This window comes from Andrena cerasifolii, chromosome 11 (genome assembly GCF_050908995.1).
Source record: "Andrena cerasifolii isolate SP2316 chromosome 11, iyAndCera1_principal, whole genome shotgun sequence".
NCBI lineage: Eukaryota > Metazoa > Arthropoda > Insecta > Hymenoptera > Andrenidae > Andrena > Andrena cerasifolii.
In genome coordinates, this window is record NC_135128.1 from 546720 (window position 1) to 561200 (window position 14481).

Below are 14481 nucleotides of genomic sequence, written 5' to 3' on the forward strand. Positions count from 1 at the left end.
TTATATTGCTATAACTTTGCCGAAACGCAATGCACCTAAAATTTGGGGAAAACAGCTGAAAGTGGAGATTCCACGCTTTCAAACCATATATTCAAAATATTGATACGGCTATTTTTACCGGAGTTATGACCATGTGAACTTGCCCCTACTTTCGGGCTCCTAGAGGTGATCCTTTAATTATTGTGAAGAGTGTAGTACGAAAGGCATCAATTAATTACTGCAGAAAAATTGACTCATTAAGTCTTCATCAAATGTGTAATAAACCGTAATCATCTGTTTAATTTGAATTTATTATTTTATACTTACTTGGCGAAACATTTGCTTTTGATTTTTCTTTCTTTGTAACTTTCTCTTTTGGCTGACCGTGATCCATATCTGGCGTATTCTCCGTTTGCGTCTCATACTGATTATGTACATAACTACTGTCAGACCAAACACTATGATGACGAGAAAGAGTTCTTCGTTGATCATTTCGATTATTTTCTGATGTTTCTGTGCAAGTAATGCAAACAGCAGGATGCAAAGACGATCCGACATGTGGTAAGAGAGAACTCACGTAATAAAGATGTCTCTGACCTGGGTGCGTGGATGGTATACCTATAAAATATCTATATAAAAGAAGTAGGTTAGTTTTATGGAATAGTACTGGTATTATGCATACTAAATGGTTTAGAACAGAATTTTGGGTAATTAAATAAGTTATTACTGAATAAGAAATTTTTGTAAATCAGGCGGTGGTACGACCCTCAATGCCTAGCATTGAAGATGTAGCGGAACACGGTTTATTGCCTTTCGAACGTAGAGAAATAAGATTGTAGCAATTAATGCTTAAGCCGTAAAACTTTCTTCGAGTTCTACAAGTTATTTTCCGGATGTTTTCTTAATTAGTTTGTAGCGCGTAGGAAGCCAAATATCTTCAGTTATCAACCTGCAGTAAACCGTGGCCCGCTAACAGCCCGGTTAGGGTATCATACAGATGCCCACATCATCAGTCTCGACTGATTTTCGGAAAGCATTTTTTAATTTCTTCCTCTAAGAGCTACGAAGAAGGAGTTATGTTGCGAGCAATAGTATATAGTCCGTTGCACAAAACTCTACCTTCAAAAGGTACACGACCTTAAAAGAACCCAATATGCTCAATGTTGATTGAGCCGTCAGTTTTGACCGTCGAACTACGCCTTGCAAATCGAAGAGTTGAAATCAGCTAGTCGAGTATGGTTTCAAAGCGCTTTTTTAAATTTGTTATAATCAACATAGGTATGTAATAAGAAATGTAGCTTACATAATTTTTACATATAATGTTGGATATATTTCACAAGCACAACACAAAGTAAATCGATACACGAAGTACCCAACGGGATGCTCTGCGTGGGTTCGGTTACAACATCCACGCCGAGATCTCGGAACATAAATTCTTTCGATCTCTCGTAATTGGCTCTGTCTTTGATGTTCAAATTGAAATCGCCCATCATAATCGAAGATGTTCAGCCCCGAGACCCCTATATGTTGGCCTTAAGTCACTGGATATGGTCATCAGCGTTTTAAGAGGCAAGTCTCGCTATTCGGGACCTTGCAAAATCACTGACGACAGGACGAGGACTCAGCGCCAGGCACCGGATCAGCTCAGGGGTAGACTGAAGGAACTTCATGAGCGGGGCAAGATGAACTGGACCATCCGTTATAACCATGGTGTGCCGTCCATCGTTGCGATTAATAGAACACGGGATCCTACCTAAAAAAACCAGTAAGCTTCCCCATGGTGTATTATCAGAATGTGCGTGGTTTGAGAACTAAACTAGATGATCTGAAATTTGCTCTATTGTGTTCTGCCGTCCAATATGATATTCTAGTCTTTGTCGAAACCTGACTAAATTCGTCTATTTCATCGTCTGAGCTGGGCCTTACTAATTTTAACATCTACCAGTCTGATAGATCCTCCAGTACGAGTTCTTGTTTGCGAGGTGGGGGTGTCCTTATTGCAATCAGGAATTCGTTGTCCTGCTCGGTGATTACCCCCATACGTGATGATCTGGAACAGGTCTTCGTTCGTGTTCGCCTTCATAATAAATATGTCACCTTTGGCGTCTTATATCTCCCGCCTGCCTCTCAGCCGGATCTCTATGACAGATATGTCTGCTGCGTATCAGAGATGTTTCATAATTATAGTGATGATGCTTTCTGTATCTTGGGTGATTTCAACCTCCTCCGTGTAGTTTGGCCTACTGGACCTGGCTCGTTTTGCTCTAAGAAACCGGGTATCCCATCATTGGAGTCGTCGGCCATTGACCTCCTTCTCGAGGGTTATAGCTACTGCGGCCTAGCTCAGGTGAATAGTATTGGTAACTCCTACGGTAGTTTATTAGATTTAATCTTTGTCAAAGATATCGAGCTTTTTGTGGATAATGCCATTGATTTCCTTATTTCCCCTGATTTTTATCATCCGCCGCTGAAAGTGCGTTTGAATGATCTATTTGCGTTTACTAACCAAATCCGCGATAATGTAACTTACGTGGATTTTAAGTACGGCGATTTCCCTAGGATAATTAATCACTTAAATTCTATTGACTGAGATTCTGTGACTCGAGGAATTGATCCGGATATTGCTGTTGATCGTCTATATTCCCATATTGACGAGGTCATTGCTGCCTACGTGCCTGTGAGGGTGTATAGACGATCTTTTTATCCTCGATGGTTCTCGCCACGCTTGAGGTCTCTCATTAGAAATAAGAAGAGGGTGTATAAAGCATTCAAAACTTCCAATTCTCTTGCTGATTACTTGGTATTTTCCGATCTCCGATCTCAGTGTAAATTTCTTACAAAGTGTGACTATTGTGCGTACGTTAGGAGTGTGGAAAACTATATAGAGTATAATATTAGGAATTTCTGGAGCTTCGTTAATGCTAAATGAGGTGACCACGGCCTCTCCAGTTCCATGCACTATGAGGGTTCCACAGCTTCAACGTCTGTGGCTATCGCCGATCTCTTCGCCGCCTACTTTGGCTCGGTATATACATCTCCTGCTGGGCGGTCAACGGCCTTGAATTTAGAGCACACTTCTTTCAATAACGTAAATCTGAAAGATCTTACTATCTCTATTGGTGACATTTTCTTCAAGCTAAACGGTCTTGACTCGAGTAAGGGCCCGGGTGCTGATGACATTCCACCGTTGTTCTTTAAACAGTGTAGTTTTATTTTTTCGAGGCCTCTCTGGAATATTTTTAATACCTCTCTGGCCAGTGGAGTTTTTTCCTTGCGTTGGAAATCTAGCTTCGTTACTCCTGTTTTCAAGACTGGTGATCGCTCAAATATTCGTAACTATCGGCCTATTAGAAAGCTATCAGTACTGCCCAAGGTGTTTGAGGAGATTGTCATCGATATGCTATCCTCGCTGCTGACTAGTTCTTTATGCGTTGAACAGCACGGGTTTGTCCCAAAGCGCTCTACAGCTACTAATCTTGCCGTATACCATAGCTTTGTCTCCAGGGCCCTTGATGAGGGCCTGCAGGTTGATACGGTATATACTGATTTTCGAAAGGCTTTTGATACCGTCGATCACGTGGAGTTGCTCCACAAACTCCTCTCTTGGGGGTTTTGCAGGCCCTTATTAACCTGGCTCGAAAGTTATCTCTCAGGTCGTGTACAGATTGTCAAGGTATCAAATAGTCTTTCGTTTCCGATTAATGTCACCTCGGGCGTTCCTCAGGGGTCGCATCTTGGGCCCCTTCTGTTTAATGTATTTATTAACGAAATCGTTGATGTGCTCATAGATGCCAATTTCCTGTTGTATGCGGATGATTTAAAATTGTCCAGGGTTATACGTGGGGTTGAGGATGCTAAGTGTATACAGCAAGATCTAATGAGGTTGGAGCGTTGGTGTACTGCGAATAGTATGCGGCTGCACTTGGGGAAATGTGTTGTTCTGCGAGCGTTCCCTGCTAGGTTTTGTATGAAATACTCGTATAAATTGAATAACGTTGAACTTAGTGAAGTGTCTGAAGCCGTCGATCTAGGGGTGTGCATAACACCTTGTTTTGACTTTCGGCCTCACTATTTGCGCTGTACTAGTAAGGCTATGAGAGCCTTGGGCTTTATTTCTAGGTTTGCCAGACACTTCAGGAATAGCGAGTCTCTGAAGCTGCTGTATTTTGCCCTTGTCAGACCTCATGTTGAATAGGCCTCAATTATTTGGAGCCCCAAGCATACGAAATTTATAAAATCCATTAAAAGAGTGCAGCATAAGTTTTTCAGGTTTGCATCTCGTATCCTTGGGAATCCAGTGGTTTGGGACGATCATGACTATGACCCTGTACTTGCATCACTTGGGATGGTCACTTTAGAGGAGCGCAGATGTTTTGCGGATATTATTTTTCTGTATAAGGTTATTAGAGGTTATATGGATTGTCCTTACTTGCTTGCACTAGTAGCATTCAATGCTCCGGTTAGGAGCATGCGTTCTAGACCTCTCTTTGCGGCAAGGGTACCGAAATATCGACATTACGCTATTGAGCCTATTAATAGAATCAGAATTTCAATGGCATAGACCCCTTCCAATGCTCCTTGACTTCGGTAAGGACGATTCTTTATAGGACTGTAACTAACTTACATAGGGGTATTTAGTATTTAGTATTTAGTTTTGTGTTCTTAGTTCTTGTTTATCTTTTAGTTCGGTTTAGTTGGCTTTGTTAGCAGTGTATCCTTGGTTTAATTATTGTATAGACTCTCTAGTAAATTTCTCTGCTTTGTCTCTTGTAAACCATGGGTATTCCCCGTATAATTATTTAAATAAATAAATAATGATCGGTATGTTGCCATATCCCTTTCTGGCCAGTTGTGAGAATGCTTTTGAAACCTTTGGTGTGTATAATAAAAGATTACTGAGTATGAACATTTCAAATTTCACATTGAAGGATTCCAAAAAATGGTGGTGATAGCGACGTCCATGCAACGCACGTTCTAGTTTAAACCAGTGTGATATGTTCTTTATACACAGCTGGATATCTCCTAATGTATTGTAGATAAAAGAAATTAAAAAAATATGGCGTTGCATGGTTCAGAAGGGCTAATTTATTAGCGCAGACGATTTTTTTTCGATTATTATTTTAAAAGATACGATGGTCAATTTCAGTTTTTTAAATGGAACTGTTTTTTTTTTCGAAGAGGTGAGTTGCATCGTCCGATGTAAGGCCTTGCCTAATAGGCAGGCGACACCAAGATGCGTCTTCAACGTTCCCAGCAAGCGATCGACTGAGAGCGCTCGATAGCACCCGGTAGCTCGCGATAATGTAAGCGAGCCCGAGCGCGCTAGAGAGAGTCGATTGTCGATCATCAGACGAGTGATACGTTAGCGAGAACGCAGGAAGAAAAGGGGTAGCCCGCTGTCGACGCCTGAATCTCCCCAAAAATTCGAACAAATCCCTTATCTCTCGAGTATAAACACGTGCTCCAATATCAAAACAAAAGCACGCGTTGACGTATTATTCCGTGCGAGAGAAGGTGGGCATTGGGGAGGAGGTATTGCTGCGAAGAGGGTCTCTTCAAGAGAGCAACCGTTTGGGGGGGGGGGTGCAAATCCGATTGTTCCTAATACAATCTGCTCCCTGTAGTTTAGAAATTTGGTCTAGCAACTTTCACACCTCCTAAGCTAACCAATTGACCTTGCATCCCTCCCAAAAAAACCGGCCCATCGAGCGTAGAAGCAAGTGCGAACTAAAAGACTATTGATATTGAAAATTGAGTCTGAATGATGAAATTGAGTAAATGTTATGACATTTTGAAACATTAACATTAGTAAGTAGCATTTCTGACGGAAAAGAATTGTCCTGCCATTCCTAACCCAGACCTTTGGCAGGTAGGTGTCTGTTTCTACAGGCAAGGTAACTCGTGGCGCCAGCAAGACCGTCCCCGGTCTTTGCTATTTCAGCGGGTTTTCTTCCAGTGAAAATCAGTAAATTTGCAAGCGCAATATCTCAAAAACCAGTGGAAATCAAGTTTATACATTAATGCTCATTGAATTTGTCTTGGAACGCACTATCAACTCACCTCTTCAAAAAAAAAATAGTTCCATTCAAAAAACTGAACTTGACCATCATATCTTTTAAAATAATAATCGAAAAAAAATCGTCTGCGCTAATAAATTGGCCCTCCTGAACCATGCAACGCTATATTTTATATATTTTTTTATATCCAATACATTAGGACATATCCAGCTGTTCATTTTTCCCGCGGACACCCTGTATATACGAACAAGAGTGGACGATAGGACTTGGGAGAAGAGCAGACCTCCTAGCGGCGCCGGCGGAGACTAACCGGCGTGATCCATGTGGTGGGGCCGTGGCGTCACACCTCCCCCCCCCCTCAGGGAAGATCCGTCCTCCGATCTCAGCACAAATGCACCGACATCCCACCGCTGCCACTAATTTTATTGCGAGGTTGCCAGGGCTGAGATTCTTCCATAAGAATCTCGTCGGTTGCCGTGGCTGTCCTCGGAAGGATCGTTCTCCGGGCTCCGGTAATTCGGGTGAACGTACCGGGAACGGGGATTCGGTCTGGACCGAAGGTAGAGGATCTTTGCCGGTTTTAAGAGTTGGAACTCACCGTAGAGTGAACAAGGATTTATTGAGCTTTGAACTGACATTGGCGCGACGATCACGGTAGTGATCGCTAATCGATTAGAAAAAGTGAGACAGCCTGCCCTGTTTTGGGCGTCGGTTTATATATGGTCTTTTGGGTCGCGGTGGGGCCTAATGGTCTCCGTCCGATGACCCGTGGCTGTGCAGCGTTCGATGACCCTGCATCGTTTGCACATTCCTTTGCATAGCTGCACATCTTGCTGGCTCGATGTAAATCGGTGGTTGTTTCACAACAGCCGTATTGTCCCGCGAGTCGACGAAAGAGAACGATTTTGAGTAATTGATGGCTTAATTGGTTCCGCCTCGTAACAGACGTGAACTCACGGTATCGGAAAAGGGGAATAGGAATGGTATACATTTTCTTCTTTATAACAACTCGAAAACTTTAAGTTTCTTGTCTCTTTGGAACCTTTCGAACCGAAACACGTGGTGTCAGCTGGATATCTTGAAGCAATAAGTATAGTGCCTCTACGAGCTATAGTGACTTAGGTGTGAGGTCACTCAGTGGGGTCTTAATCGATACCCTGCTGGGTACGGGCCGCCAAACGTGCCCCCTACTCCCTCTTGTAGGACTGTGTTTAGGGAAGACCAGGACAAAACCGGGGTCCTAAAGGGTAAAATCTCCAAAATTACCTGAAGCATGCAGTGATTTTATTTTAAAATAAGTTGTTAATATAAAATAATTTATATTACAACTGTTCTAATGCTGTACATATACCTTACTACAATGGATTTGTATTTAATATGTGCTGACAATGAGACAATTTTTAATAGCCAGTAGTAAAGCTTAATTGATGTCTTTTAATAATGATAATCAATTTCTTTTTTATTTTATTAAAATCGAAATTGTAATACTTAATCTTTAGGGCCCCGGTTTTGTCCTGGTCTTCCCTAAACACAGTCCTGCAAGAGGTCACGTTTAGCGGCCCATACCCAGCAGGATAACGGTTAAGACCCCGCGGAGTGGCCTCACACCTAAGTCACTATAGCTCGTAGAGGCACTATACATTGGCAGTAAAAGGACGGAGCTCGGGCTTCTGTGAAAGTGCACGATGTTTCGTTCATTGCACTTCCGCGAAGTGCGTGTGTTTCGAAACTGTGCTGGCTTCTTTTTACCTGAAGCCTGTTATCCTAGTGGGAGTTAACTCATAATGAAACGAGAGAAACTACTTGCGGATAGAGGAAGCTCCTTGGAAAAATCCTGTCAGTCAGTTAGCAATCGTGTCAGAGAAATCTAGGGACGCGGCAGCGTCTCAACGCCAAGTACATGTTTCGACACCCTGTATATGTCAACTGTCGCTGCCGTGTATCTTTACTCGAAACACGGCTATTCCAACCTTACCTGAAACTTATTTCATTAATATCTCATCACGCCTACAGTATTTTCTAAATTTAAAGGCATTTTTCTCATGTAAACCACATATAAGCTTTTGAATAAGACGAAATTCAATAAAATCGGTCCACGCATGACAGATATATCGTAATATTGTCTGATGAATCAGTCGGAAACGGTGATGTTTCTTCTGATTCTGATTCTTCAATTCAAATTTTCGTCAACATAATACGTATACGCGTTACACGCACACCTTCAGCCAAAAGAAAGACTAACACATGTCCTTTTCGTCGATTCGTCGACTCTCGGGATTATTCGGCAGGGATCGTCGTCCGTCATTGTATATTCCTATATACATGTACTATTGAATTATAACCTACCAAGTGTCAATCCATCATAACCTGCCAAGAGTCAAATAAGATAAGTTATCCAAATATGAAATGTCACGAGTTTTTACACTAAATAGGAGACTGAATTATTGTCTCAATTAACAAGGTAAGCCGCAAAAATTTTTTTAATAGATTTCTTATGTAGATCGCAGACTTGAAAGTTGTCCGGAGAAGGTTCGACAGAGAAACATCTTCTTTCACATCAGTTTCTGGAAATTTGTACCATGCATCTACCAAATAATATATTGTAACAAATTGCATTGCCTTCAAATTGCCAGATATTTTTGTACCAGCAATTTACAGTTTTTATGTAAAGCTTATAGAAACGAAGGGGCGCACAGGCTTGAGGGTTGTTTTTTCGCACAAGTTTCTGGAAATTTTTTCAAATAAGGTAAATCGACAAAATTTATAAATAGACATAGCATTAAGAATTAAGAAAATACATTATGGTTGACTGTTTGCAATGTAAAGCAAGTCACATTAGTGAAGAAGGTACGCTGAAAACACATCTCCCTTGATGCTTTTCAATTTTTTGTGAAAGACATTTGTAATACTTTAATAAAATCCACAGTATTTACCACGCTATTCATTAATTCATTAATTTTTTAGGTTCCCATTAACAATATTTCAATTCACCAATAAACAGACTAAACTAATTTTATTCCAAAACCAATAAATTGTGTGTTGAAAATATTCCATGTCTTCGTTCATTTTCGCTGAATTATTACCATTAGCATTTAAATTTCCTACAACAAGACTTTCTGCCATACGCTCTCACCTCCTTCGGACACATTTTGTAGTCTCTACACTTATAATAGCAAAATGCCACTCCATTTCTATAAAAGTTCTACGTTAAGTTGTAAATAAAATAACTAAAATGTGGATTTTATATATTTACTGGTAATCGAAGCAGAAGATGATGCAGTGTGATCTACGTCAGAGAAAAAATTTATTGAAACATAGTATTATTATTATTATATTAATTAAATGATTTTATTCAGCTTCGATCCTCTGTTTCCTTCTTGTATGCTCGCTTTATATCTAAAAATTCAAATTTACACCAATTCCACCAATCCAATTGTCTTGATGCTTTGCAGGCGTGCGTAGTTTGGATGACAATGCAATATATTTAAAAAAAAAAATAACCCCGAGAGAATAAAAAAATTATCCAGGCATCAATAAATACTACAAAATGTGTGAAATCACCACAAAATTAACTTTGTAATTTTTTCAGAGAAGAAAATGAATTGCCAACAAAGTAACAAGACGATCAATACGGGTTCGCAGCACTAATTTATCCAACAATAAAAAAATGTTCCATTTATTTTCAACTGGTCTACATATTTGCAGTCTCCTTACGATTTGCAAAAAAAATTAAGCTGGTTCAATAGTACAGACACATCGCTGAATTTGTTTCATAAGGCCGTTCTATGTATTTAAATATTTAAATGTACGGAACTCCCCATATTTTAATAAGTTAACAAAGGGTATAGCCGAATAAGGTGTTCAAAATTGCCCCAGAGCCAAATTCGAGTTGCGATGGGTCATTCGATAGCTTATCAAAAAAGAACTATTTTTGGCAATTTTCAAGTTGATATCTTGATCTGGGGGGTAGTAAAGGGCAAAAATTGAAAAACATGTTTTTTCTCAATTTCTGCTATCCTATTGCATGAAAAATATTGAAAAAAATCAGAGATATAGCAGTTATCCAGGCACATATTATAGAATTTTTCAGATTTTTAAATTGAAAATTCACATTATGAAAAATGATAAACTGAAAAAAATGCGGAAAAATGCCGATTTCGTATTCACGCAATCTTGGCACCACTTTTATATTTTTACGGTAAGTAAATATTACTATTACTATTATCTTGGATTTTTTCAGATTTTTTGATTTGGTGCGCCGTAGTTAGAAAAATCAAAAACTGATTCTCGCGGCGTTTTTAACGTGTCAGAGCAACTTGTGCGTCGAACTTTTGTACATTTTTCATAAAATAAATCTTTCGTGTGATGTTCAATGTCTTAGCATGCCGCGAAACAGTATATGAATTAAAGAAACTGAAAAAACCGTATCATTTGAAACTGTTATGCGCCTTACATTGTAAAGTATCTACCATATTTTCCAACGGCGTCGGTGGCGCAGCGGTAGAGTGTCTGAAAAATTGCTTAGCCAAATCTATAAAAGCAAATCAGCTAAAAAACTAAAGCCAACACCGAAATTAACAAAGAATAAATCCCTTCAAGCGAAGTCAATATATAAAGAAAAAACAAATATGGAAAAAAGCCAAAAACCTCACCCTTCAACGAAGATGGACTGGAATGAACAGGAAGCTGACGATAATACAAAACCTTCGTACGAGGACCTGCTCAAAATCATAGTCAATCTACAAGAAACAATTCTTAAACTCTCAAGTAGATTAGAAGAAAACACCAACACAGAAAGCTCACAGGAGAGTAACCCAAAATCACTCCCCAAAATTACAACCAACAACAGATTCCAAGCATTAACAAACACCGAAGACGATGACATAACCAACACACAGATGGAGAAATCTACACATACAGAAGCCCCCTCAAGACCAAGCCACAACACCAATATGAAGAGGAGCATCCCCAATTCCAATCATAGCAATATCAAGGACAACGAGGGAAAAAGACCAAAATTCTCGAGAAACATATCGAAGGGGAACTCAGTGATGAGAACCGCTTCCTTGGACCCATCGCAGCAACAGCCATCAACATCCAACGACAGCTGTGAAACCAAAGCAGCTAAACCTCCTCCCATTAACGTAAGCCATAAGTCCGCTAAAGAAATTATAGAATTAATAAAAAAAAACTCAGGCTCAAACATAAACTTTGTATCAAAGAAAATTAACGAAACAAAAATTTCACTTCAAACTGAAACAGTACCCGAATTCAGGAAATTATGTATCCTTTTAAAAAACAGCAATATTCAGTTCTTTACTTTCACACCTAAAAGTGAAAGAATGCAACATTTTATATTAAAAAACCTCGACGGAAACTTCGAAGCTAATGAGGTTCTAGACGAATTAAAAAAATTAAAAATTGAAGGATTAGGCGAAACTTCCGAAAACCGGTCAAACCCGATTGGGCTGAAATTTTGCAAATAGCTTCATTTTGCATAAAAATAACGTTTGCGAGAAGGATTTTTGGCGACTCGAATTTTTTTTTTACCATTTCAATGCCGTTCCCTACCTTACCGACAGAGTCGAGAATAGGATACAACAGTTATTCAGTGCATTCTCCTTATTATTCTCCTGTATATACATATTTAATATCGTTCAATAATGTTGAGAATGCATTGAAGCTTGGCCCCGTGTAAACTCACATCGGTTCGCTACCATGCTTTACGCGCCCGCGAGCGGGCGCGCGCCCCCCGCCCCAAACTAGCCCAAAACCAATACTAATACCCAGTATCAAGCTGATATCTCTTTCTAAGTTGATCTCTGTTTTATAGATTTTAGGAGATTAATAAGGAGAATGCACTGAATAACTGTTGAATCCGATTCTCCGCTCTGTCGGTAAGATAGAGAATGACATTGAAATGGTAAAAAAAAAATTTTCGAGTCGCCAAAAATCCTTCTCGCAAACGTTATTTTTATGCAAAATGAAGCTATTTGCAAAATTTCAGCCCAATCGGGTTTGACCGGTTTTCGGAAGTATAGCCAAGGATTAAACTTCATTAGTGTAGATAACTTCCAAACAGCTCGATCCAAAAAGGAAAATAAAAAATTATCAGCATTCCTAATTAAACTGTCTCTGCGTAACGCGTGCAAAGTAGAGAGATTAAAAGAAATAAAAATTATTCTATATTCTGCAATTAAGTGGGAAAGGCTTATCAAACAAACACAAATTCAATGCAAAAGATGCCAGAGAATAGGTCATACAGCAAGCAATTGCAACCTCGAATATAGGTGCGTCAAATGTGATAATAAGCATGAACCAGGTAACTGTAAATTACCCCCTCTAAACCACGAAAATAGATCTAATAACTTAGACAAACCTTACTGCATTAATTGCAATAATTACGGGCACCCAGCATCCTATAGAGGATGTCCTAAGTTACAGGAGAACCAATCCAGAATTGACAATAAGAGATCACAAAATCTCCTCCTCAAGGAGAAAAAAATAGAAAGCATAAGCAAAAGAATTAGCAACAATGTTTCTTACAGTCAAGCGTTGTCGGGCAAACGAACCACAGAGACCATTCCAAAAGCATACTTTGAAGTTCCACAGATTAAAATCCATCCCAACCCTCTTCCATCCTCTCCTGAGTGGTTAGACGAAATAAAAAAAGCAATAGAATTATCAATTAACGCAAATATCAGCAAATTAACTGAACAAGTCCAGGAAAACTCCAAAAAAATCAGCGCCATAAGCAAGTTACTAAACCTTGAAATATAAAATTCAATTCCCCACATAACAACAAAATAGAAATAGAGAATCTTAAGATTATATCAATAAACGTAAATTCAATAATATCAAACGAGAGGAGAGCGAATTTAGCAGAGTTCTTGGAACGTCAAAAACCAACAATAGCCTTATTATGTGAGACTAAATTAAACCCATCACACAAAGTCAATTTAAAAAATTATAACTTAATACGCACAGATAGAGCAAACGCGCGTCAGGGTGGGGGAACAGCTGTCCTAATAAGAAGAGAAATAAAATATAAAACTGTAAAGTTAAGCTCTAATCAGCCAAACGAAGTATTAGAAACCACAATTGTGGAAACAAACCTCCCAAATAACATAAAATTTTATTTTATAGCAGCATACGCAGCGTGCAACAGCAAAAAAGAATTTATGATCGAATTCGAACGCCTTTTTGAGGGTCTCGGACTTGACCGAGCAAACGTTTACTATTTGTTGGCAGGAGACCTTAATGCCAAACACGAAGCATGGGGGAACTCCATAAAAAATGCAAGAGGCACCGCGCTACATCTATGGCATAAGCGAAATAGACTACAATATAAAATATCCCTAAGAGGTACAGCCTCGCCGTCGTTCAGTAGGAGTGGAGCTTTTCTGGACCTATGTTTGTCAGACAACCGGATCAAAATTATAAACCTAAAAACAAACAAACTAAGATGCATAGAATTTGACAGCGACCATAAAGCAATTAACATGACAGTACAGATAGAACAAACAACTCTCATGGAATTCGAAAAGAACATCACCAAAGAAAATAAAAACTTCCGAAAGACGAACTGGAACCGTTACAGTAACTCTCTTCTAAACACAGGAGCAGACCTAGAAATACCAAACGACCGTAGCCTCTCTACAACAGAAATAGACACCCTACTAGAAAAAATAAACGAAAACATTTTAAAAGCAATAGACGAATCAGTACCTAGCATCAACTTAAATACGAACTCCACAGACAGATTCATTACAGACGAAATAAAAACTCTCCGCCAAGAAAAAAGTTACATCCTGACACAACTCAAAAATCTAAGTAGACGACCGACCTCCAACATCAGTATACAATCATTAATCAGAAAACTCAAAAAACTACTGAAAAAAATAAGATACTCAATAAAAATAGAATTTCAAAAATCAATCAGTATTCACTGGAAGAACAGAATAAACAAAATAAGCACTAGTAAATCTAGAGAGTTATTCCCTTCAATTAATAGTATATTTAGAAACAAAAACAATAGTAACATAGAATCCCTAAAGATTCCCATCAATACCTCCGATTTATTAAATGAAGCGAACGTTAAAACAAATACTTTAAATAAAGACAGTTTAGACAATTTCATTATAACAGATCCGGTTGATAAGCTAAACACCTTGGGAGCGCATTTCCAGAGGGTCCACACGCAGAACGACGACATGGGCAAGCCACAGTTAAGCAACATAGTTAAGGCTAGAGTAGAGGCTTTAGTGGAGGAAATGAATACAGACAGAGCAAATGATACAAAGGTATGCGTATTTTCGCCTAGCAACAGAGCAGACAACCCCTCACAAACAGACAACCCCGGAAACTATTTCACAAATTTTATAGAAATGACTCATATTTTCAAAAACCTAAATAATAAAAAATCATCTAGCTTCGACGGAATCCCCAACATAATATTAAAAAAATTACCACCAATGTACATATA

At 39.1% G+C, this 14481-nt stretch overlaps 1 protein-coding gene across 1 annotated transcript in view; it reads right to left on the minus strand.

The window, feature by feature from the left end:
* Positions 1-206: 206 nt before the first annotated feature.
* Positions 207-14481, minus strand: part of Dpp10 (Dipeptidyl peptidase 10) — a 655550-nt gene continuing 641275 nt past the window's right edge. Inside the window, exons 10-11 of the mRNA XM_076823446.1 lie at positions 307-608; positions 207-217 (exon numbers count right to left, since the gene is read on the minus strand). Of these exons, the coding sequence (XP_076679561.1) occupies positions 207-217; positions 307-608 (313 nt within the window). The remainder of the gene's footprint in view (positions 218-306; positions 609-14481) is intronic.